Source organism: Pleurodeles waltl, chromosome 4_2, assembly GCF_031143425.1.
Source record: "Pleurodeles waltl isolate 20211129_DDA chromosome 4_2, aPleWal1.hap1.20221129, whole genome shotgun sequence".
NCBI classification, from domain to species: Eukaryota; Metazoa; Chordata; class Amphibia; order Caudata; family Salamandridae; genus Pleurodeles; species Pleurodeles waltl.
In genome coordinates, this window is record NC_090443.1 from 95,572,243 (window position 1) to 95,599,410 (window position 27,168).

The following is a 27,168-nucleotide window of genomic DNA, read 5'->3' on the forward strand; positions in this document are numbered from 1 at the left end:
TAGGAATTCCACAAGTCCTTCAAAAATACTTCCTAAAATGGGGAACTACTCAGCTAGACCATTTTGCCACAGCAAAAAATGCTAAATGCAAAATGCCGAAGCTTTGCCTCCAGGTACCCACACCCTCTGTCCAAGGGCAACGCTCTATGGATGAATTGGTTAGGGATATTTGCTTACGATTGTCCACCTCTCCCTCTCATTCCATTGCTGGTTCTGAGGATCAGGCAGACATCTCTCATCATGATCCCTGTAGCTCCCACATGGGTGTGTCAGCCATGGTTCACAACACTTCTAGACATATCAGTAGTTCCCCACGAGAAGCTCCCCGACAGGCCAAACCTTCTTACTCAAAAACAAGTTCAGATCAGACATCCAGACCCCAAGTCACTCAACCTTGCAATTTTAACTGTTGAAGTCCTAGAGTTTGGTTACTTAGGATTGCCTGCAGAATATATGGCCATTCCCAGTGAAGCTCATAGGCGCACAACTAGAGCATGTTATGCTGAAAAATTGAAACGTTTTGTATGCTACTGCCAACCGAAACATAATAATCCCATTAAAGCTACTGTCCAAGACATCGTTTGTTAAAAGCAAATTTAGCTTATGCTTTCATTTGCTTACATCTCACAGCTGTAGCTGCATATCTACAGAACAGACAACATACATCTTTGTTAAGAATCCCAGTCATCAAAGATTTCATGGAAGGCATTAAAAGGGTTATCCCACCCATAGTGCCTCCTGCACCATCTTAGAACCTCAATTTTGTGCTTACCTGGCTCCTGGGCCCTTCCTTTGAACCACCTCATTAATGCCCTCTTCAGTATTTTTTCGAAGGAAGTTCGAGGTCCGCCACCACCCACCTGCGCCTCATCCCTGGTGCCTAGTGGTAGGCGTATCTAGTGGGCTTTACTCTTTGTATTGCGTTTAATTTTTAATTTTATGTAAATCGTTTTTCATTTTATGCACTGTTTCTGACTGTACCTGTGCCCTTTTTACATTCCGCTTTGTTTTCACCCTCTGCGTTATTGCCCGTTTCTTTCCAGCTCTTGCTGGTTCTCCCGACCCAGCCGCTGCGTCCCCTGCGGCCCCGCCCCCCTTGCGCCCCCATTAGTCTTTCCCCTCCTGCCGCCCAGCTGCTCCTCCCTCCCTCCCACCTCCCCTTCTTAATGGCGGCCGCTGCGCGGAGCCCTGTGTGACCCCCTGACCTGCTTTTGGCCAGGAGTCCACTTTGGCTCCACTAGCCTGCCTCCCTGCCCCTGACCCCGCCGTTTGCTGCTGGAAGGAAGTTCGAGGCTCTCCACCACCCGCAGGCACCTGCCTGTGCCTTATCCCTGGTGCCTAGTGGTAGGCGTATCTAGTGCGCTTTACACTTTATATTTTGTTTAATTTTTCATTTTATGTAATTCGTTTTTCGTTTCATGCACTGTTTCTGACTGTACCTTTGCCCTTTTTACATTCCGCTTCGTTTTCACCCTCTGCAATACCGCCCGTTTCTTTCCGGCTCTTGCCGGTTCTCCCGACCCAGCCGCTGCGTCCATGTGACATAGCCATCCCAGAAGGTTACAAAATCCCCCGTAGAGACCGCATAAACAAACCATGAGGAGGTATCGCCATAATACAAAAAAACGCCATCAAAATCTCCACCAACCTCAACGATACCCTAGACAACGCAGAACACCAAACTTTCTAATACACATCAACGCCAACACCACCTTTAGAGGAACCCTCATTTACAGACCACCAGGACCCCGCCCCATTCTGCGACGCCATCGCAGATACTATCAGCTCCCACGCCCTCACCTCCACAGACTACATACTCCTTGGTGAGCTCAACTTTCACCTGGAAAGCACCCATGACTGCAACTCCACAGCCCTGCTGGACAACATCACAAACCTCGTCCTCAAGCAACTGGTCACCTCACCCACTCACTCAGTGGGACACACGCTTGATGCCATCTTCAATTCCAGCAGCCAAATCACCTTCATTCACACCACCGAGTTCCACTGGACTGACCACCACTGCGTCCACTTCTCCTTCATAAAACCCCCCACCCACCACCAACAACACACTACACCCTACCGCAAGTGGAACAAGATTTCCAAAGAACACCTGATCACCAACCTCATACAAGCTCCACCTCCCATCAACAACAACCCCAACATCGCCGCCCACAGCCTCACACAATGGTTGACAACCTGCGCAGACTCCCTCGCCCCATTGAAAACAAACAACAACACCGGCACCGTCAAGACCGCCCCCTGGTTCACCACAGAACTCCAGGCTTCCAAACGAGAATGCCGCAAAATTGAGAAAGCCCGGTGCCAAGAACCCTCAATGAGCAACTTCTCCGCCCTCAAAACAGCAATGCGCAAACACCACCAACTCATCCGGACCACCAAACAGTCCTTCTACAAAGAACGCATAGGCAACCACACACACAACAGCAAGGAACTCCTTGCCATCGTCAAAGAACTCACCAAATCCAAATCCAGCACCATCGACCCTCCACACTCCTAAAACTTCTGCAACTCCCTCTCCAACTACTTTCACCGCAAAATCGCAGACATACACAACAGCTTCACAGCATCAGCACCCACCATCACCACCACCGACACAACCAACAACACAACACCCTTCCACACCAACCAACTACAAACCTGGGCCCCCACCAACGACGAGGAAATCAGCAAAACCATGAACTCCATCCACTCAGGCTCCCCTACAGACCATTGCCCCCACCACATTTTTAACAAGGCCAGCCAAATCATCGCTCCCCAGCTCCGCGCCGTCATCAACAGTTCCTTCGACAACACAACCTTCCCAGACGTTTGGAAGCACCCTGAAGTCAACGCTCTCCTCAAAAAACCCAAAGCAGACCCGGAAGAACTCACAAACTACTGTCCCATCTCTCTTCTCCCCTTCCTGCAAAGGTCGCTGAGAAGATAGTCAACGCCAAACTGTCTCACTTCTTAGAAGAAAAGAACATACTAGACACCTCCCAGTCTGGATTCCGCAAGAACAACAGCACTGAGACCACCCTCATCGCCTGCACAGACGACATCAGGACCAGAGTGGACAAGGGTGAGACCGTCGCCCTCATCCTCCTAGACCTCTCCACAGCATTCGACACTGTATGCCACCAAACCCTCTGTGCACGCCTTTTTGATGCCGGAATTCGACACAAGGCCCTGGACTGGCTCACCTCCTTCCTCGCCAAAGAGTTAGCCTCCATCCTTTCCGGTCTCCAGCCACCAAGATCATCTGCGGGGTCCTCCAAGGATCCTCCCTCAGCCCCACCCTCTTCAACATCTACATGGCCCCTCTCGCCAACATCCTCCGCCCCCACGGAATCACCATCATCTCATACGCAGACGACACCCAGCTCATCATCTCCCTCACCAGGAACCCAGCCACTGCCAAGATAAACCTGAATGCCGGACTCCTCGACATCGCCAAATGGATGACAGCAAGCCACCTCAAACTAAATTCAAACAAAACAGAAATCATCATCTTCAGCCTCAACAAGACGGCATGGAACGACTCCTGGTGGCCCACCATCCTCGGACCACCCTCAACACCCACCGCCTACGCACGCAACCATGGCATCGCTCTAGACTCATCTCTCTCCATGACCCAGCAAACCAACGCCGTATCATCCTCCTGCTTCAACACCATTTGCATGCTATGCAAGACTTTCAAATGGATTCCTTTAGAAACAAGAAGAACGGTCACCCATGCCCTCATCAGCAGCAGACTGGACTACTACATCGCCCTCTACGCAGGGACCACAGCCAAGCTTCAAAGAAAACTCCAGCGAATTCAAAACGCAGCCGCACGTCTCATCCTCAACCTCCCTCGCCACAAACACATATCCACCCACCTCAGATCCCTACACTGGCTGCCCTTCAACAAAAAGATCATCTTCAAAGTCCTCGGCCACGCTCACAAAGCCCTCCACGACATTGGACCGGCCTACCTCAACGAACGAGTAAACTTCCACATACCAACTCGACAGCTCCGCTCCGCCGACCTCGCCCTCGCTACAGTCCCCCGCATCCAAAGCACCACCTCCGGCGGCAGATCCTTCTCCCACCTCGCAGCCAAGACCTGGAACTCCCTCCCCACCAACGTAAGCAAGACCTAGGACCTCCTAACCTTCACAAAGCACCTTAAAACACGGCTTTTTGAGCAGTAACCGGCAACCCCCCCGCCACAGCGCCTTGAGACCCTAACGGGTGAGTAGTGCGCTTAAGAAATTATTTGATTGATTGGCATTCTTAGTCACTGTTACATCACTGAGATGTGTTAGTGAGCTCCGGGCCCTAACCTTGGAAGAACCTTGCTTCTGAATTTATAGAGACAAGGTGGTCCTTTGCCCAAACCTGAAGTTCCTTCCTGAAGGAGTTTAATTGAACAACAGTCTTCTTAACGCAACCTGACTCAGATGCAGAAAGAGTCTTCCACAATTTAGAGGTTAAACGCGCATTGATGTTTTACTGTGACAGAACTGAAGACTTTGGAAAAACTAGATGGATAGTAAAATGTACACAAACTTGCTATGCTAAGGCTAAGAAACAACTACCTGTCACTCCTAGAGCACACTCTACTAGGGAAAAGGGAGACACTATGGCTTTCCTTGGGAACATACCTATACCTGACATCTGTAAAGCAGCTACATGGTCTACACCACATACATTTACAAAACATTATTGTGTGGGTGTACTAGCACTCCAGCAAGCCAGTGAAGGCCAAGCAGTGCTGCAAACAATTTTCCAGTCAACTGCAACTTCCACAGGCTAGCCATCGCTTCTATGGAAGGACCACTTAACAGTCTGTGCAGAGATAGGGACCTAAAGCCACACATGCCATTGAACTGAAAATGTTACTTACCCACTAAGCATCTGTTTGTGGCATGTAGTGCTGTACATTCACACGCGCCCTCCCTCCTCCCCGGATGCCTCCAGCTGTTTCAATTACTTTATACTTGTATATAGTTGTACATAAGTAGCTACATTTGCATGGACATCTCTTTCTCTATACTTCCACTAGACTCCTTTTCTCACCCGCCTGTGGGAAAACAATCTAACAAAGGAGTCAATGCACATACGCAGTATCACCGAGAAGGTAGAGTCACTCGATCCTGTGACTGGAACATTCCGGACCCAACACTAGATTTCAGGAGTATGTAGAGCATGTGAACCTACAGCACTACATGACACAAACGGATGCTACTGGGTTAGTAACATTTTCCTTCCACTGCTTTCACATGCACTCGTGCCTGAAAAGAGTGAGCTTCCTTGCCACTCCTGTTAGGTCAGTCCTTTAGTTTTCTGTTGTCTCCTTGATAGGTCCCCTTAAATTCATTTTTCTTCTCCTCTTTATATTTTAGTTTTGAAGCATACTACAGCTCCCCAGACAGTCCTAATGGGCTGCTTGCTCATTTCATTATCTGTACTGCATCTTAACTTGTGCAGTCACTGCCTCTAAACTAGGCAGCCGTCATGAAATAGTATCAACCATAGTGTGTCGATGTTTTATCATACCAAGATGGACAACATTTCGGTTTTAAATGTGGCTTTGCTGTGGATCTTTAAAATAATGATACACTATTTGGAGTGCCATTTCAAGATGGCCACCCACTGCTGTCATTAATTTTGTTTGCTACTGAAACCATATGTCTGTCATGTTTAGGTGGCATAATGTTTTCTCTTTTCTACTTTTATTCTTGTCATTTGTCTTCCATATATTGTTGATGTTGTGTATATGCTTTATAGTAAATGTAAAAGTAAGTGAATGAAAGAATGGGTTAATGGGTGGATGAAAGGATGCCTGAGTTCAAGAATGAGTGAAGGAGTAACATGTATAATGATGACTTTTTGGGTGCCTAAAATTATCAATGACTGAAAAGGTGCTTTTGTTCATATGCCTGACCTTTTGGCATTGCGTGTGCTTGTTTTGAGTGAGTGGCACTGCCTTTCATTGACTTGGACTACCTCCGATTCAGTGTTAAGGACTTTGTAAGAGTTAAACATACTCACTAGAAAGTTGGTTTACTTACGTGAAGAGTAACTAACTGACAGGACTACTTTCTAGTGAGTGAGACTGTCTCTTAGTGAATGAGATGTCCTTTCAATAAGTGGTACTGCTTTCTAGTCAGTGGCAAAAGTTTCCTGTGAGTGACACTACTCCTGAATAACAATGTCAGTTAGCGAGTGATACTGCCTTCGGTGAGTGACATTGATTCACAATGGTTAACACTTAAACATTTTACTACAGCAGCTTGCCCGTAGCAAGGAGACGCAGCAACAACCTTTTCCATTCATGTAATCTGATGGGGCTGTAAATCGCAGCTGTTCCTTAATATGAGACACATTTCTATAAGGATCTCGGCGGATACCATGTAAATCTAGTTGTACTGAATTATTTTCTTTCTTCTTACCCCAAACAGGATTTTTTGAAGTATTTCAGCAAGGCAGGCGTTGATATTACTCAGCTGGAGGTGAGCACTTGCTTCCCATTATTGTTTACTTTTATGTCTATCCAGTGCGCAATACAAACCATGTGAAGTTTGTTTTGAAAATAATATTGCATGTACACTTTGTAGTAACTGACTGCCTCAGCTTCAATAGACATTAGCTTGCGCAGAGATCCACAGATTTACCTATAAGTTGTTCAACCTATGTCACCGACATTGATCAACTACTAGCTGTTCAAACAATGCATACGTGAATGGAAATCCTGCGCAAGTGCAACACTTTGCTGTGCAAGGGCAATGAGACACATTGCTGTGCAGGGGAAGTCCACCACAAGGCTGTACAATGGCAATGAGCCAAGATTCTTTACAAGGTCGTCTATGCAAGTCCCAGTCTTGTGCAAGAAGACTGAGCCCTTATCCCGTTCCAATTCACTAAACTGCAATACTGTACAAGGGCATTTAGATGAAATCCTAATAAAAAACGTTTGGTAGCAATCCTACTTAAGCTTTGGCTCAAATAAAGTTATATATGAGCGAGGCAAAAATTATGTGCCGTCATGCAAGGAAAGTGGACGACATCCATTTAGAAAGATGCTGATCCACAGCCTAGTGCAATGGTAGTGACTTGCAACCCTCTGGACGGTCAATGAGATATGATCCTCTGCGTGGATCGTGGGATGTAATAATGCACAATGAAAGTGAGCTGTGATTCTCTCTAGAGCACTTAGTTCAAATTGTGTTCAAGGACAGTGAGCTCCAATCATTTTTTAGAGGAAATGAGCCACACACTCCACCTTTAGCACGGGCTGTGAGCCACATTAATGTGCAAGAAGAATGAGTCACAGTCTTGTGCAAATGAGGCAAGTTGTACATTTTGTATAACAACAATGAGCTACAATGAAGTGCAAATGGAAGAAAGATATTGAAAGAGAGAGTAAATGATTTAAAACCCCTCTGACTATACCAAAGTGAACGTCAATCTTTTCTCTCCGGCTTGCTTGACTAAAATAGTGTTGCCTGCTTTAAAAGGCTTTATATTATGGAGGGTATCCTGCCTACCGGGCTACTTAATGGAGGCCAAGACCTTCACTTCCCTGATAGAGGACCGCTTAGTATGTCAAGCGATCCCTGCTTCATTAGATAGTGCAGCAGCACAGGAAAACATTTGAGGACATAATACACAAACTGGATGGGTGTTCAGTACCTCCTGTTGTATCCAGTATAGCTGAAAGTAGTTTTTTTTAGCCCAAATCCTTTCTACATATTGCATCTAGTAAGCTTGTAGATGTCTGCTCTTGAAAGACCTCTTGTGACCCATACCAAAAAAGACAGTCCATTGCTTACCATTGCCTTGCTTTCTTGTCACTCGCATTAGCTTGCATTTTCTTTGCTGGCTTTCCTTCTTCTTTTTGTGTTTGTCACTCACCTGGATCATAGTCTCTCTACTTCATTACCATACTTCGACTTGTGTCCTTCTACTGCTGACATTCAGGAGTCTAATTTTTCTTTTTTCTTGCAGCACTCAATGAGGGTTCATGTGTTTTCTAGCTCTCTTACTGGTGTGCTGCTTCATCTCTTAAATATCCCTTCACATGTGCTCCATATTGCCCCTTCCTCTCCCCATCACTAGCTTGAGCACTACTTCCACCACCATTGCCTGACTCTTTTTTTATTTTTATTTCAACCCTTCTGCACTTCAAGCACCTCTGTTGGTTCCCTGATCTGCCCCTGATGCTTCCCCTTACATTCATGTATGCTCCATTTGCCGCTGTGTTATTGTGACTCCACAACTCCTGTGGCAGTCTTTAAAAAAAGTTCAATTTCAAATTATTTGTACCGCTCGACAGCTGCCGTTTGGTGCCAGGATACTCATTTTATGATATGTGCTTTTGCTCACATTTATTTATTCATTTTTAATTTACCACTTCAAGATTGGCGTCCACCATCTTGAAATGATAAAAGAATAATGATCAAAATGGTAGCAGTGTCGTGTTATAGGCGTGTGCAAGTGTGATAACACTTGCACTCTCAGACATATGACACTGGGCTGCAGCAGCATTCTAACGTATGGAGGCACACCCATCATGATGCATGCGTGCATTCAAGTCATCACACTATTTTCTTTTTTCCTGCACAGCATCAGCTAAAGGCTTTTCATTTTTCCAGTGCTAAATACCATTGTCAAAAGTCAATAGTTCAAATAGGCAAGACCTGTTAGCTGTGCCAATGTTTGTGTACACTGGAACTGGCATGGGAAATGTTCAAATAAAGATATAACATACAACAGTGTACACAGAGATCAAAAGCCCAGAACACTTGAATGGCCGAGAGACCCAAAACAAAATGAGACATAGGCAACCATAGAAAGGATGTCACCTGTGTAAGGCTTTAGTGGGTTTTCAGGTGGACGCCAAGTGAAATGAGACCCTATTTGTGACTTTCCCTTACTACCACAGAGTGAACCCCATCTCGACAACAAAAACTGAAGACTTAATTTAAGGAAATTAAAAGCAAACTCTGGGTGATGGGTCTATGATGCATGATGGTTCATTCAGCAAAACTGACGGTAAATTCAAGAATGTCACCCTTAGACCTTCAGGAAGGGTTTAAACTATAACAGACAGGGTTGGCCTGGCCTATAGTGGAGTCAGGCAGTGCCTGATGGACTAGTCTAACAGATCAGTGTGTGGGTCATTTTTCTAGCAGTTTGTGGGCCTGTTTTATGGCAAGTTGGGCCTATTTTTACTTTTGATTTCACTAATATTTTCACAAACATTGCATGTAGTCGCCTATACCTTGCAAAAATCCTGTACAGGGTGCCATTACAATTTCAAAACTAGCCTGATTTGCAAATGTGTGCCACTTTCTTAGCTATTTATTTAGCTGTTGGGGGCCACTTTTATTTTATTGCCCGAGTCCCAGTGTGACCTTGAAGCAGACCCAATTGTACCAGTCTTTGCAGGTTCAACAAGCTCATTAATCTGGATATGCTTTACGAAGAAAATAGCATTAATCATGCATTATAAACACACCATATGATGTTCTTCATTTGCTTGCTCAGACATAGGATCCCCTCAGAGATGAGGACTGACAGTTTACTCTTGTGGCACATCAGTAGACTACCAGATCATCCACATATAGACTAATTCAAATGAAGTATTTACAAAGTTTTTACTTTACAAGACAGTGCTTCGGCACATGCGTACAGACTCTTCACCCTCATGGCTTCAATGCCACACAGACGATTGTGAGATTTTACCATACATTTTGGAGCTGTGGGGCCATCCACGTTTTTTGGGAAAGTAAAAGAGTGCCCTCAGAGAGGTCCTAGATCCTCATATTACTTGGTTGCTCAGATAGCTCTACTGAACATTTTGGACGATCTAGGCTTTAATAGCTATGAAAATGCTTTAATATCTGTGAAAAGGCCTTTCTGATAGGTACTTCTAATGGCAGATTCCCCATGCACCAGTCTGGATCTGGAAGCTTGCAACAGCTTTACCTCTCCAGTAGGTGGCACCATCGGACTCTGTGTTGACTTCATACCACTTCAAAGTAATGACAGGAGATACATATAGGCACCACTCTTGCTGAATGATGCCAGTTCCTCTTTTTCCATGCTCTTCGATGCGGACCAGGAGGTCCTCTCATCTGGTAAGTCCAAAATGACATAGAAGGATAAGGTGTGGTAAAAGCATAAGGAGTTCAAAACGGGTTCATCCCCTACCCTCCACTCCTCCTTCAGGGATAGAGGACACAAAGGCCATTATCAGAACCACCACCATTTTGTGCCTTCAGAGGGTCATGTTGCAGTTTCTCAGAGCGGTTCTATTTCCCTCTGGCACGCCTTTGGGCCCCATGGATCTGTGAGTAGCTCCAGCCAGGGTTCTGTTGGCAGACACTTCCCCAGTGCAGCCTGACCCCAGCTAACTGAGGTATGCTCACCCCCATTTTTGCCAGTCCATGCTTTATCTCCATTGCTGCAGGCCACACCAGCTGATTTGACAACCTACCTGAGGCAGAAGCACCACTTGAACCTTTGATTCTGTGGATTAATATAAAGAATCTGTTGCTTGCTTGGAAAGGAAATTCATTGGAGAGTCGAATGAGACGCTTGAACAACTGTGTTTTGTCAAGAGGAAGAAATTTAGACAAGAATCTATTCAGTAGTATACAGCTGCTCTAGGAATATCAGCAGCAACGTGACTTTTGAGGTCAAATTGACATCTATAGTCATAATCAGTTTGTATTTAATTGTGCATCAAAAACTATTCAAGAAAGTGTGTGTTGCAATCGAACTCTGTCTGAAGTTCTAGATATAGCTAAATAAATAGAAAGATCAATAGCTCTCTCTCAGGGAGGTGATCTCCATTAATGATCATAAGCCCTTGTGAGTGGACCCCAGAGCAGTTCTTTTAAAGTCACATCTACTTTGCCTTGCTTCGGAAAAGCCAGAAAATATAAGTGGCATACATGTTAAACATATGTGGCATACATGGTAATATATGTGGCATACATGTTAAATTTAGCAGTCTTAAAAAACAGGCTTTATTGCCAGCTTATTGAATTATGTTTAGACAGAGAAAAGAGTCATACTCGTAAAGGTCACTTAAGTAAAAGAAAAGTGACTTTTAAAAACGTCCTTCACTAAAGCTTTTTTTCTTCTTGAGATAAGAAGTAATACATAGCAATGTAGCCTGCATAGGCTGCAGCATGGAAACAATGCTAAAAGGACACTGCACCTTTGTGGGCCTCTTAATCTCCAGTGTCCCATCATGCCCTCTAGATGGCAGTTTCCTCAGTTATTTTCCAGGCACCTTCTGACAGGATCATGGAACAGTTTTTACACAATACCTATTTTTCCAAAACCATGCCAGCCAACAATATCTCCCTTATTCTTAGAAACATAAAAAACTTTTGTAAATTGTACATCCCTTTAATTAAAGTGTGTCCTCAAAATATCCTGGACATTTCCAAGTTTCCAAATGTTCTATGGTTAGCACCAAATTTGATTAACTTTACCACCTTCCACTTATCTGCAAAACTAGTGTGAGGTACAATGGTGATTGGCAAACCAAGGTCCCCATTATGTTCCTTCCTACATTTCCAAAATTAAACCCAACCAACTATTTTTTTAAATTGAGTGCTTCCTTCACTAATACTCTGTTCTTCCACAGTGAGAATTAAATTGTTATAAAGAACCTATTCATCTTATTCCACAGAATTGACATTAACTAAAGTTGATGACCTGTTACTCCAACAGACATTTTGAGGGTGTCCCATTTTTGTCATCTATTACACCTCTTCCCGACTGCAGGTCAATTAAGACCATTTCCTAAATGTAACTTAGATCTGCACTGTAACATACCCTTTCCATTAACTTCGTATATATTTATTTTTGTCTTGTACTGTACGCACAGGTGATATTGAATTAGAGTCATCCATTGCCAATGCTTTAACAGAAAGAAATAGTTCCTTCCCTGCAATCCTAGTTCTCTCTAAGGGGAATCTCCATTCAAATCATAAGCACTGAATAGTTGTAGGAAGTTGGCTCTGTATGCACTATTTCAAAGTAAGGAATAGTATGCACAGAGTCCAAGGGTTCCCCTTAGAGGTAAGATAGTGGCAAAAAGAGATAATACTAATGCTCTATTTTGTGGTAGTGTGGTCGAGCAGTAGGCTTATCCAAGGAGTAGTGTTAAGCATTTGTTGTACATACACATAGACAATAAATGAGGTACACACACTCAGAGACAAATCCAGCCAATAGGTTTTTATATAGAAAAATATCTTTTCTTAGTTTATTTTAAGAACCACAGGTTCAAATTCTACATGTAATATCTCATTCGAAAGGTATTGCAGGTAAGTACTTTAGGAACTTCAAATCATCAACATTGCATGTATACTTTTCAAGTTATTGACAAATAGCTGTTTTAAAAGTGGACACAGTGCAATTTTCACAGTTCCTAGGGGAGGTAAGTATTTGTTAGGTTAACCAGGTAAGTAAGACACTTACAGGGCTTAGTTCTTGGTCCAAGGTAGCCCACCGTTGGGGGTTCAGGGCAACCCCAAAGTCACCACACCAGCAGCTCAGGGCCGGTCAGGTGCAGAGTTCAAAGTGGTGCCCAAAACGCATAGGCTAGAATGGAGAGAAGGGGGTGCCCCGGTTCCGGTCTGCTTGCAGGTAAGTACCCGCGTCTTCGGAGGGCAGACCAGGGGGGTTTTGTAGGGCACCGGGGGGGACACAAGTCCACACAGAAATTTCACCCTCAGCAGCGCGGGGGCGGCCGGGTGTAGTGTAGAGACAAGCGTCGGGTTTTCAATGTTAGTCTATGAGAGATCTCGGGATCTCTTCAGCGCTGCAGGCAGGCAAGGGGGGGATTCCTCGGGGAAACCTCCACTTGGGCAAGGGAGAGGGACTCCTGGGGGTCACTTCTCCAGTGAAAGTCCGGTCCGTCAGGTCCTGGGGGCTGCGGGTGCAGGGTCTCTCCCAGGCGTCGGGACTTTAGGTTCAAAGAGTCGCGGTCAGGGGAAGCCTCGGGATTCCCTCTGCAGGCGGTGCTGTGGGGGCTCAGGGGGGACAGGTTTTGGTACTCACAGTATCAGAGTAGTCCTGGGGTCCCTCCTGAGGTGTTGGATCGCCACCAGCCGAGTCGGTGTCGCCGGGTGCAGTGTTGCAAGTCTCACGCTTCTTGCGGGGAGCTTGCAGGGTTCTTTCAAGGCTGCTGGAAACAAAGTTGCAGCCTTTCTTGGAGCAGGTCCGCTGTCCTCGGGAGTTTCTTGTCTTTTCGAAGCAGGGGCAGTCCTCAGAGGATGTCGAGGTCGCTGGTCCCTTTGGAAGGCGTCGCTGGAGCAGGATCTTTGGAAGGCAGGAGACAGGCCGGTGAGTTTCTGGAGCCAAGGCAGTTGTCGTCTTCTGGTCTTCCGCTGCAGGGGTTTTCAGCTGGGCAGTCCTTCTTCTTGTAGTTGCAGGAATCTGATTTTCTAGGGTTCAGGGTAGCCCTTAAATACTAAATTTAAGGGCGTGTTTAGGTCTGGGGGGTTAGTAGCCAATGGCTACTAGCCCTGAGGGTGGGTACACCCTCTTTGTGCCTCCTCCCAAGGGGAGGGGGTCACAATCCTAACCCTATTGGGGGAATCCTCCATCTGCAAGATGGAGGATTTCTAAAAGTTAGAGTCACCTCAGCTCAGGACACCTTAGGGGCTGTCCTGACTGGCCAGTGACTCCTCCTTGTTTTTCTCATTATTTTCTCCGGCCTTGCCGCCAAAAGTGGGGCCTGGCCGGAGGGGGCGGGCAACTCCACTAGCTGGAGTGTCCTGCTGGGTTGGCACAAAGGAGGTGAGCCTTTGAGGCTCACCGCCAGGTGTGACAATTCCTGCCTGGGGGAGGTGTTAGCATCTCCACCCAGTGCAGGCTTTGTTACTGGCCTCAGAGTGACAAAGGCACTCTCCCCATGGGGCCAGCAACATGTCTCGGTTTGTGGCAGGCTGCTAAAACTAGTCAGCCTACACAGATAGTCGGTTAAGTTTCAGGGGGCAACTCTAAGGTGCCCTCTGTGGTGTATTTTACAATAAAATGTACACTGGCATCAGTGTGCATTTATTGTGCTGAGAAGTTTGATACCAAACTTCCCAGTTTTCAGTGTAGCCATTATGGTGCTGTGGAGTTCGTGTTTGACAGACTCCCAGACCATATACTCTTATGGCTACCCTGCACTTACAATGTCTAAGGTTTTGTTTAGACACTGTAGGGGTACCATGCTCATGCACTGGTACCCTCACCTATGGTATAGTGCACCCTGCCTTAGGGCTGTAAGGCCTGCTAGAGGGGTGGCTTACCTATACTGCATAGGCAGTGAGAGGCTGGCATGGCACCCTGAGGGGAGTGCCATGTCGACTTACTCGTTTTGTCCTCACTAGCACACACAAGCTGGCAAGCAGTGTGTCTGTGCTGAGTGAGAGGTCTCCAGGGTGGCATAAGACATGCTGCAGCCCTTAGAGACCTTCCTTGGCATCAGGGCCCTTGGTACTAGAAGTACCAGTTACAAGGGACTTATCTGGATGCCAGGGTCTGCCAATTGTGGATACAAAAGTACAGGTTAGGGAAAGAACACTGGTGCTGGGGCCTGGTTAGCAGGCCTCAGCACACTTTCAATTGCAAACATAGCATCAGCAAAGGCAAAAAGTCAGGGGGCAACCATGCCAAGGAGGCATTTCCTTACACAACCCCCCCCCAAACGAAAGAGGATGAGACTAACCTTTCCCAAGAGAGTCTTCATTTTCTAAGTGGAAGAACCTGGAAAGGCCATCTGCATTGGCATGGGCAGTCCCAGGTCTGTGTTCCACTATAAAGTCCATTCCCTGTAGGGAGATGGACCACCTCAACAGTTTAGGATTTTCACCTTTCATTTGCATCAGCCATTTGAGAGGTCTGTGGTCAGTTTGAACTAGGAAGTGAGTCCCAAAGAGGTATGGTCTCAGCTTCTTCAGGGACCAAACCACAGCAAAGGCCTCCCTCTCAATGGCACTCCAACGCTGCTCCCTGGGGAGTAACCTCCTGCTAATGAAAGCAACAGGCTGGTCAAGGCCATCATCATTTGTTTGGGACAAAACTGCCCCTATCCCATGTTCAGAGGCATCAGTCTGCACAATGAACTGCTTAGAATAATCTGGAGCTTTTAGAACTGGTGCTGAGCACATTGCTTGTTTCAGGGTGTCAAAGGCCTGTTAGCATTCCACAGTCCAGTTCACTTTCTTGGGCATTTTCTTGGAGGTGAGTTCAGTGAGGGCTGTCACAATGGATCCATATCCCTTCACAAACCTCCTGTAATACCCAGTCAAGCCAAGGAATGCCCTGACTTGAGTCTGGGTTTTTGGAGCTACCCAGTCCAGAATAGTCTGGATCTTGGGTTGGAGTGGCTGAACTTGGCCTCCACCTACAAGGTGTCCCAAGTAAACCACAGTTCCCTGCCCTATCTGGCATTTGGATGCCTTGATAGAGAGGCCTGCAGATTGCAGAGCCTTCAAAACCTTCTTCAGGTGGACCAGGTGATCCTGCCAGGTGGAGCTAAAGACAGCAATATCATCAAGATAAGCCGTGCTAAAGGACTCCAAGCCAGCAAGGACTTGATTCACCAACCTTTGGAAGGTGGCAGGGGCATTCTTTAAACCAAAGGGCATAACAGTAAACTGATAATGCCCATCAGGTGTGGAGAATGCTGTCTTTTCTTTTGCTCCAGGTGCCATTTTTATTTGCCAGTACCCTGCTGTCAAGTCAAAGGTACTTAGGAATTTGGCAGCACCTAATTTATCAATGAGCTCATCAGCTCTTGGAATTGGATGAGCATCTGTCTTGGTGACAGAATTGAGCCCTCTGTAGTCCACACAAAACCTCATCTCTTTCTTTCCATCTTTGGTGTGAGGTTTGGGGACTAAGACCACTGGGCTAGCCCAGGGGCTGTCAGAGCGCTCAATTACTCCCAATTCCAACATCTTGTGGACTTCCACCTTGATGCTTTCTTTGACATGGTCAGATTGTCTAAAGATTTTGTTCTTGACAGGCATGCTGTCTCCTGTGTCCACATCATGGGTACACAGGTGTGTCTGACCAGGGGTCAAGGAGAAGAGTTCAGGAAACTGTTGTAGGACTCTCCTACAATCAGCTTGCTGTTGGCCAGAGAGGGTGTCTGAGTAGATCACTCCATCTACTGTGCCATCTTTTGGGTCTGATGACAGAAGATCAGGGAGAGGTTCACTCTCTGCCTCCTGATCCTCATCTGTTACCATTAACAGATTCACATCAGCCCTGTCATGGAAGAGCTTAAGGCGGTTTACATGGATCACCCTCTTGGGGCTCCTGCTTGTGCCCAGGTCCACCAGGTAGGTGACCTGACTCTTCCTCTCTAGCACTGGGTAAGGGCCACTCCATTTGTCCTGGAGTGCCCTGGGAGCCACAGGCTCCAGAACCCAGACTTTCTGCCCTGGTTGGAACTCAACCAGTGCAGCCTTTTGGTCATACCAAAACTTCTGGAGCTGTTGGCTGGCCTCAAGGTTTTTGGTTGCCTTTTCCATGTACTCTGCCATTCTAGAGCGAAGGCCAAGTACATAGTCCACTATGTCCTGTTTAGGCTCATGGAGAGGTCTCTCCCAGCCTTCTTTAACAAGGGCAAGTGGTCCCCTTACCGGATGACCAAACAGAAGTTCAAAGGGTGAGAATCCTACTCCCTTCTGTGGCACCTCTCTGTAAGCGAAAAGCAGACATGGCAAGAGGACATCCCATCTCCTTTTGAGTTTTTCTGGGAGCCCCATGATCATGCCTTTTAATGTCTTGTTGAATCTCTCAACCAAGCCATTAGTTTGTGGATGGTATGGTGTAGTGAATTTATAAGTCACTCCACACTCATTCCACATGTGCTTTAGGTATGCTGACATGAAGTTGGTACCTCTGTCAGACACCACCTCCTTAGGGAAACCCACTCTGGTAAAGATACCAATGAGGGCCTTGGCTACTGCAGGGGCAGTAGTCGACCTAAGGGGAATAGCTTCAGGATACCTGGTAGCATGATCCACTACTACCAGGATATACATATTTCCTGAGGCTGTGGGAGGTTCTAGTGGACCAACTATGTCCACACCCACTCTTTCAAAGGGAACCCCCACCACTGGAAGTGGAATGAGGGGGGCCTTTGGATGCCCACCTGTCTTACCACTGGCTTGACAGGTGGGGCAGGAGAGGCAAAACTCCTTAACCATGTTGGACATATTGGGCCAGTAGAAGTGGTTGACTAACCTCTCCCACGTCTTGGTTTGTCCCAAATGTCCAGCAAGGGGAATGTCATGGGCCAATGTTAGGATGAACTCTCTGAACAGCTGAGGCACTACCACTCTCCTAGTGGCACCAGGTTTGGGGTCTCTGGCCTCAGTGTACAGGAGTCCATCTTCCCAATAGACCCTATGCGTTCCATTTTTCTTGCCTTTGGACTCTTCAGCAGCTTGCTGCCTAAGGCCTTCAAGAGAGGGACAGGTTTCTTGTCCCTTACACAGCTCCTCCCTTGAGGGTCCCCCTGGGCCTAAGAGCTCAACCTGGTAAGGTTCAAGCTCCAAAGGCTCAGCTCCCTCAGAGGGCAGAACTTCTTCCTGAGAAGAGAGGTTCCCTTTCTTTGGCTGTGTTGCAGTTGGTTTCCCAACTGACTTTCCTTTCCTCTTGGTAGGCTGGGCCATTCTTCCAGACTCCAGCTCTACTTGTTCACCCTGTGCCTTGCACTGTGCTCTTGTTTTCACACACACCAGTTCAGGGATACCCAGCATTGCTGCATGGGTTTTTAGTTCTACCTCAGCCCATGCTGAGGACTCCAGGTCATTTCCAAGCAGACAGTCCACTGGGATATTTGAGGAGACCACCACCTGTTTCAGGCCATTGACCCCTCCCCATTCTAAAGTAACCATTGCCATGGGATGTACTTTTTTCTGATTGTCAGCGTTGGTGACTGTGTAAGTTTTTCCAGTCAGGTATTGGCCAGGGGAAACCAGTTTCTCTGTCACCATGGTGACACTGGCACCTGTATCCCTCAGGCCCTCTATTCTAGTCCCATTAATTAAGAGTTGCTGTCTGTATTTTTGCATGTTAGGCGGCCAGACAGCTAGTGTGGCTAAATCCACCCCACCCTCAGAAACTAGAGTAGCTTCAGTGTGGACCCTGATTTGCTCTGGGCACACTGTTGATCCCACTTGGAGACTAGCCATACCAGTGTTACCTGGATGGGAGTTTGGAGTGGAACCTTTCTTGGGACAGGCCTTGTCTCCAGTTTGGTGTCCATGCTGTTTACAGCTATGACACCAGGCCTTTTTGGGATCAAAGTTTTTACCCTTGTACCCATTGTTTTGTGAAGAGGCTCTGGGCCCACCCTCCTGTGCAGGTTTTTGGGGGCCTGTAGAAGACTCTTTACTATTTTTAGTTTTGGTTGTCTCATCACCCTTCCCCTGGGGAGTCTTTGTGACCCCTTTCTTTTGGTCACCCCCTGTTGAAGTCTTGGACACCCTTGTCTTGACCCAATGGTCCGCCTTCTTTCCCAATTCTTGGGGAGAAATTGGTCCTAGGTCTACCAGATGCTGATGCAGTTTATCATTGAAACAATTACTTAACAGGTGTTCTTTCACAAATAAATTGTACAGCCCATCATAATTACTTACACCACTGCCTTGAATCCAACCATCTAGTGTTTTCACTGAGTAGTCAACAAAGTCAACCCAGGTCTGGCTCGAGGATTTTTGAGCCCCCCTGAACCTAATCCTGTACTCCTCAGTGGAGAATCCAAAGCCCTCAATCAGGGTACCCTTCATGAGGTCATAAGATTCTGCATCTTTTCCAGAGAGTGTGAGGAGTCTATCCCTACACTTTCCAGTGAACATTTCCCAAAGGAGAGCACCCCAGTGAGACCTGTTCACTTTTCTGGTTACACAAGCCCTCTCAAAAGCTGTGAACCATTTGGTGATGTCATCACCATCTTCATATTTTGTCACAATCCCTTTGGGGATTTTTAACATGTCAGGAGAATCTCTGACCCTATTTATATTGCTGCCACCATTGATGGGTCCTAGGCCCATCTCTTGTCTTTCCCTCTCTATGGCTAGGATCTGTCTTTCCAAAGCCAATCTTTTGGCCATCCTGGCTAACTGGATGTCCTCTTCACTGGGGCTATCCTCAGTGATTTCAGAGGTGTTGGTCTCTCCTGTGAGGGAACCAGCATCTCTGACTATTATTTTAGGAGTCAGGGTTTGAGGGACCCTGTTCTCCCTAGATAGGACTGGTAGGGGGGAATTTTCCTCCAAGTCACTATCCTCTTCCTCTGAGTTGCCACCCTCAGAGGGGTTGGCCTTTTCAAACTCTGCCAAAAGCTCCTGGAGCTGTATTTTGGTAGGTTTGGGGCCCATTGTTATTTTCTTTATTTTACAGAGTGACCTTAGCTCCCTCATCTTAAGATGGAGGTAAGGTGTGGTGTCGAGTTCCACCACAGTCACATCTGTGCTAGACATTTTGCTTCTAAAAGTTGGAATACTTTTTAAGAATCTACAACTGGTTCTAGAATCTAATTCAAACTTTTACAAACTTTTAAACTCTAAAAGAAATGCTAAACAGGATCTAACACAAGGCCCTAGCAGGTCTTTTAAGAATTTAGAAAACTTTTCAAATTGCAAAAATCAATTTCTAATGACAATTTTGGAATTTGTCGTGTGATCAGGTATTGGCTGAGTAGTCCAGCAAATGCAAAGTCTTGTATCCCACCGCTGCCACCAATGTAGGAAGTTGGCTCTGTATGCACTATTTCAAAGTAAGGAATAGTATGCACAGAGTCCAAGGGTTCCCCTTAGAGGTAAGATAGTGGCAAAAAGAGATAATACTAATGCTCTATTTTGTGGTAGTGTGGTCGAGCAGTAGGCTTATCCAAGGAGTAGTGTTAAGCATTTGTTGTACATACACATAGACAATAAATGAGGTACACACACTCAGAGACAAATCCAGCCAATAGGTTTTTATATAGAAAAATATCTTTTCTTAGTTTATTTTAAGAACCACAGGTTCAAATTCTACATGTAATATCTCATTCGAAAGGTATTGCAGGTAAGTACTTTAGGAACTTCAAATCATCAACATTGCATGTATACTTTTCAAGTTATTGACAAATAGCTGTTTTAAAAGTGGACACAGTGCAATTTTCACAGTTCCTAGGGGAGGTAAGTATTTGTTAGGTTAACCAGGTAAGTAAGACACTTACAGGGCTTAGTTCTTGGTCCAAGGTAGCCCACCGTTGGGGGTTCAGGGCAACCCCAAAGTCACCACACCAGCAGCTCAGGGCCGGTCAGGTGCAGAGTTCAAAGTGGTGCCCAAAACGCATAGGCTAGAATGGAGAGAAGGGGGTGCCCCGGTTCCGGTCTGCTTGCAGGTAAGTACCCGCGTCTTCGGAGGGCAGACCAGGGGGGTTTTGTAGGGCACCGGGGGGGACACAAGTCCACACAGAAATTTCACCCTCAGCAGCGCGGGGGCGGCCGGGTGTAGTGTAGAGACAAGCGTCGGGTTTTCAATGTTAGTCTATGAGAGATCTCGGGATCTCTTCAGCGCTGCAGGCAGGCAAGGGGGGGATTCCTCGGGGAAACCTCCACTTGGGCAAGGGAGAGGGACTCCTGGGGGTCACTTCTCCAGTGAAAGTCCGGTCCGTCAGGTCCTGGGGGCTGCGGGTGCAGGGTCTCTCCCAGGCGTCGGGACTTTAGGTTCAAAGAGTCGCGGTCAGGGGAAGCCTCGGGATTCCCTCTGCAGGCGGTGCTGTGGGGGCTCAGGGGGGACAGGTTTTGGTACTCACAGTATCAGAGTAGTCCTGGGGTCCCTCCTGAGGTGTTGGATCGCCACCAGCCGAGTCAGTGTCGCCGGGTGCAGTGTTGCAAGTCTCACGCTTCTTGCGGGGAGCTTGCAGGGTTCTTTCAAGGCTGCTGGAAACAAAGTTGCAGCCTTTCTTGGAGCAGGTCCGCTGTCCTCGGGAGTTTCTTGTCTTTACGAAGCAGGGGCAGTCCTCAGAGGATGTCGAGGTCGCTGGTCCCTTTGGAAGGCGTCGCTGGAGCAGGATCTTTGGAAGGCAGGAGACAGGCCGGTGAGTTTCTGGAGCCAAGGCAGTTGTCGTCTTCTGGTCTTCCGCTGCAGGGGTTTTCAGCTGGGCAGTCCTTCTTCTTGTAGTTGCAGGAATCTGATTTTCTAGGGTTCAGGGTAGCCCTTAAATACTAAATTTAAGGGCGTGTTTAGGTCTGGGGGGTTAGTAGCCAATGGCTACTAGCCCTGAGGGTGGGTACACCCTCTTTGTGCCTCCTCCCAAGGGGAGGGGGTCACAATCCTAACCCTATTGGGGGAATCCTCCATCTGCAAGATGGAGGATTTCTAAAAGTTAGAGTCACCTCAGCTCAGGACACCTTAGGGGCTGTCCTGACTGGCCAGTGACTCCTCCTTGTTTTTCTCATTATTTTCTCCGGCCTTGCCGCCAAAAGTGGGGCCTGGCCGGAGGGGGCGGGCAACTCCACTAGCTGGAGTGTCCTGCTGGGTTGGCACAAAGGAGGTGAGCCTTTGAGGCTCACCGCCAGGTGTGACAATTCCTGCCTGGGGGAGGTGTTAGCATCTCCACCCAGTGCAGGCTTTGTTACTGGCCTCAGAGTGACAAAGGCACTCTCCCCATGGGGCCAGCAACATGTCTCGGTTTGTGGCAGGCTGCTAAAACTAGTCAGCCTACACAGATAGTCGGTTAAGTTTCAGGGGGCACCTCTAAGGTGCCCTCTGTGGTGTATTTTACAATAAAATGTACACTGGCATCAGTGTGCATTTATTGTGCTGAGAAGTTTGATACCAAACTTCCCAGTTTTCAGTGTAGCCATTATGGTGCTGTGGAGTTCGTGTTTGACAGACTCCCAGACCATATACTCTTATGGCTACCCTGCACTTACAATGTCTAAGGTTTTGTTTAGACACTGTAGGGGTACCATGCTCATGCACTGGTACCCTCACCTATGGTATAGTGCACCCTGCCTTAGGGCTGTAAGGCCTGCTAGAGGGGTGGCTTACCTATACTGCATAGGCAGTGAGAGGCTGGCATGGCACCCTGAGGGGAGTGCCATGTCGACTTACTCGTTTTGTCCTCACTAGCACACACAAGCTGGCAAGCAGTGTGTCTGTGCTGAGTGAGAGGTCTCCAGGGTGGCATAAGACATGCTGCAGCCCTTAGAGACCTTCCTTGGCATCAGGGCCCTTGGTACTAGAAGTACCAGTTACAAGGGACTTATCTGGATGCCAGGGTCTGCCAATTGTGGATACAAAAGTAAAGGTTAGGGAAAGAACACTGGTGCTGGGGCCTGGTTAGCAGGCCTCAGCACACTTTCAATTGCAAACATAGCATCAGCAAAGGCAAAAAGTCAGGGGGCAACCATGCCAAGGAGGCATTTCCTTACACACCCACATGCAGGTACCCCACAGAAGTTCTTTCAAAGCCACATCTCCTTCGCCTTACTTCAAAAAGGCCAGGAAACAAATATGTGTACATGTTAAATTGTGCAGTCTTATTGCCATTCTTATTGAATTACTTTAAAATTTAGAAAGAAAAGGGTCATACACTTAAAAATCACTTAAGTAAAATGAAAAGTGACTTTTTAAACACATCCTCCACAAGTGCTTTTCATTTCTTTTTAAAGTAAGATCAGGAGTAATACATAGCAAAGTTTCATGCATAGGCTACAACATTAAAACAATCTAAAAAGGGACTGCACCTTTAAGGGCTTCTTTACCTCCAATGTCCCATCATGCCCTCTACATGGCAGTTTACTCAGTTCTTTTTACCGGCTCCTGCTGACAGGATCATGGGACAGAACTCTGTATTTTTAAGGGTTTTTCCCTCAATAATTTCTATCTCAGGCTTTTTAAAGCTGATTCACTCAATGTCTTTTAGAGCGAAGAGTACTTTTTAAATATTTTCCTGACAGGAAATATATCTAATTTTTCGCAAAATGCCATCGCTTTTTGTGAACTGCCCAGAGTACGGCTGAAACATAACCCACACAGGATCTGTATCTGATGTTTGACAGACTCTCATGACCCTCAGATATGTCGCCACTGCAAGACCCTCTCCAGGCACACTTTGTAGGAGAGAAAGAAGATTTGCCTCCATGGCCAAGTGGAGCACCACATAAGGCAAGATTCCCTGGTTGGAGAGACTTCAGAAGGGCGAGGACAGACTGCTCCCTCCATTAGTACCCTCATGTCATGCTCTGAGGACTCCCACAGAGGGAGATCCAAAAAGAGAAGTTCTGGTGAAAAATGAAGTTCCAATTCAACATCGAGGACATGGACTTCGAGAAGAGATAAAGCACCTACTTGTTTAACATCAAGGGCTGGTTCTATTCTAAAAACATTTTTGTTCTCAAGGAGAAGAGCACTAAAGTTGAGAAGTACATCAATTTCGAGGCACCATACGACTTTGAGATGGCTCGAGGTCAACACAACATTCAACCTCACTTACCAAGACAGTGAGTAGTTTTCACAGATGGAAGCATACAGATTTCCTTCAGATTCTGATTCAGTGCACTCTCGAGCCTATTGACCATCCAGGCCGACCTCTTCAGTGGCCATTCCAGATTTGCCAACACCGCCTCGCGCTCCAAAGGATTCCACTCGTCCTCCAAAGCATTGTCCTTTTCCCCCAGCCATCCCTTCTTGGCCACCTTAGTCTCCTGTACCAGAGGCGCCTACAGCGCAACCTGTATTTTGCTCCCATCACACCAGACCTCGCAGTTATAAATCTAGGTCAAGATCAAGATCCCAAAGTCATCATCGTCCAAGGTCTCACAGATGCTCATACTCAAGATGAAAAACATACTCTGTGTCTAGGTCAAGATCCTCAAAATCGTGTCATACAACATCTTAATCAGGAATGTATTTGCTTAACGTAATGGATTTTACTCCACTGAGAATATCCCCTATAGTTAATTATAACATCTTCCAGGAGGTACCTATCAGGGGTGCCTACAAATTGAATATTGATTTACCAACCACTATAACATCCACATTGGTAATTTTTGAGACACTTCATCAAAGGTCTGCTTCTAGACCAATACTTCCTTTGGTTCCACGCCTCTTGGAACCAGTGATGGAACTTTTTCTGACAACAAAAACAAATACAGACCACTGGGTCCACCTTTTCTTCACACAGATCCAATACCAGACTCTGCGTCTGGTTTAGATCTTGGCAGACAAGGTACTCCATCACAATAGTGACGGATATCCCGTCCGCCAAATATAAATCCTGTTTTACCCTATGGAATTTATATTTTGGCATACAGGATATCCATCACCGTAGTGACGGAGTAACTCACACGCCAAGATTTAAATCAGACCCCCTGTCATTGCTTCAGCAGCTCATAAACGTTATTCTCCGGCTCCATCTTCTACAGTACCTCCTGATAAGGAAAGCAAGAAATTGGATTTAGTGGGCAGAAAGGTTTGCAGAACCTCCACAGTTTCCTTGAAAGCTTCTGGTGCAACTCCTCTTCTCTGGCTCCATGATAAACCTCTTTTTGACTACATTCAACAGTTCATAGCAGATCTTAGAGAGAGACATCAGGATTTCTAGGAGATCGGTAATGAAGGAATGATGGTGGCAAACAAATTATCAGTGCTGCAGCTGATTCATCCACCCAGCAACACATGCTTATTATCTTGGCTGAGACTCACAGGTTTGAAACTGGAACCCCAACACCGGATTTTGAACCTGCCCTTTTCAGGTAGCTCTTTATTTGGCTCTCATGCTGTCGACGAGGTTTCTAGCTTGACACTCTCAAAGCTGTTGAATTTGTAAAAAGGAGAGAGTATAGGAGACATTCCTATTTGGCTTATGATCAGCGCTCCTTCCACCAGAGGGTTCAAACGCTCATTGAACTAAAGCTTAAAAGCAACAACAATTATCTCAGCCACATAAACATCAGCAACAGCACCGTCAGTCAAGTGGCCCAGGAGGACAACAATCATCTGCAGAGGGCCACTAAAACAAATGGTGGCAAACAATGTCCCTTCCCCCTCATCCGTTGCCTACACTAGCAGTGGTAGGTATAACTTCCTGTACTCAAGAGTGGTGAAATATAATCACCAACAAATGGCTTCTGAACATTGTACAGCATGGTTACTCTCTCACATTCACATGTCCTCCACCGTCCATTCAACCAAAGAAACCATCCTTTTGCCATCTGGAAGAACTACAAGTTCCAGAAACAAGCAGTGGAAAGGGTCCTCTCTTGTTGGAAAGGGTCAGGTTTGTATTCCTGTTACTTTCAGGTGAAAAAAAGGGCAGAAAAACGTGTAAAGACCCATTTTAGACCTCAAGAAGGCAAACAAGTGGATACCCTCAATTTCACCATGGAGACTGGCTATGTTCAATAGACCTACAAAATGCCTATTTTCACATACCTATAGCTAAGAAACATCGGAAAAGACTGAGGTTCATTGCGGGAAGAGGCTATTACTAACTTGGCCTCACATTTACACTACAAACTTTCTCCAACTGTATGGCAGTTGTAGCAGCCAAATGAAAATCTTCATCTATCCATACATGGATGATTGGCTCATCAAGGCATCTTCTTATAAGCAAGAAAGTCAACATTATTATCTAACAGTCATGACTCTCAGTTGACTGGGTCTGCACATGAATCATGATATATGTATCTTGAATCCTGTTCAATCCCTGTAGAACCTCAGTGCAGTTCTAGACACAGAACACACAAAAGTTTTTCTTTCAGGTTAGAAACGACTGTCTATTGTTCAGAAGTGTCACAATCTGAAGATAACAATCCATCCAACAATGAGGAAAGTCTCTTCTCTACTGGGTTCAATTGAGTCATGCATCTTCATGGTCCCAAATGCACTCCTCTACATATAGCCTCTTCAACAATACCTGGAAGACCAGTGGGATGTCTAAGTGATACTAACCACTCATGCAAAACATGCAAAACAATAACTTAACTTGTAGTTCCGGTTGGAGAATCTACTCAAACGAATGAATTTTCAGCATGACATTCTAACCCAAACCATAGTGACGGATGCCTTCCTAACAGGTTGCGGTGCTCACATGGACCACCTTGATATAAAAGGCACATGGTCTCAGAAAGAACAGCCTTATCACTTCAACCTGCTAGAGCTAAGGGCCGTTCAGCAAGTCTTTCTCCCATCATTCAAGACCAACTCTCCCCTTGTTCAGACAGACAATACAAACATGCATTATCTGAACAAACAATGATTGAGATCCAGACCTCTGTCCCAGGAACCGCAAACAATATGAAAATGGCTTTTACCCAGGCATCTCAAATTTACAAAGGTCTATCTTCTGGGAAACTAGAATGCTCAAGCAGAAACTCTCAGCAGAATAATTCAATAATATCACTAATAATAGGTACTAAACTATGTTGTACTTCACATCATCTTTTCAGATTAGAGATTTCTCGAAATAGGCCTTTTTGCAGACAGAGAAAACAAGAAATGCTCAGGCTTCACCTCGAGGTTCTAGCTACCTGGAATACTCTTTATGCCTTTACTTCAATTCCCCTCCTGCCCCAGAGGAGTCCTCTTTCCTCACACTGAGAGGCCAGAAAGAATCAGTCATCCTGAGTGGCCCCAACAGTGGTGGTTCATGGATATATTTCACCTCTTAGAGTGTCCATACAGGAGACTGCCTTGCAGATCGGAACTTCTGCAGAAAGGGAGGCCCGATTCAACATCTCAACCTTCTCATGTTAAACTGGGCTGCTTGGCTACTGAACTCATACAGTATGGTCACCTGAATCACCCTAAAGAATGCATGGATGTTCTGAGAAAAGCCAAAACCCATCCAACAAAACTTCCTGTTCCTTCATGTGGAAGAGACTGGTGTTCTGAGGACAATTTCAATCTTCTTGTCAGGAAGAGAGTGTATTTTCATACCTCCTCCATCTTGCTAAAGCAAAATTGCAATTCTCCTCAATTAGACTGCATCTCGCAGCAATCACAGCTTATCAAACATTTCCTTCACATATGTCCCTTTTCAAATTGCCTGTCGTCAAAGATTTTCTACAAGGCAATAATAAAATATATCCCTTCCTCAGGAGACCTTCTCCTCCATGGGTGTTAAAGATTGTCCTCATTCGC

At 46.2% G+C, this 27,168-nt stretch overlaps 1 protein-coding gene across 2 annotated transcripts in view; it reads left to right on the forward strand.

Moving 5' to 3' along the window:
• ARHGEF25 (Rho guanine nucleotide exchange factor 25) overlaps positions 1–27,168 on the forward strand; it is a 728,124-nt gene that overhangs the window by 593,257 nt on the left and 107,699 nt on the right. For both annotated transcript variants that reach the window (XM_069230834.1, XM_069230833.1), the window contains one exon: positions 6,450–6,500. In XM_069230834.1, the coding sequence (XP_069086935.1) occupies positions 6,450–6,500 (51 nt within the window). The remainder of the gene's footprint in view (positions 1–6,449; positions 6,501–27,168) is intronic.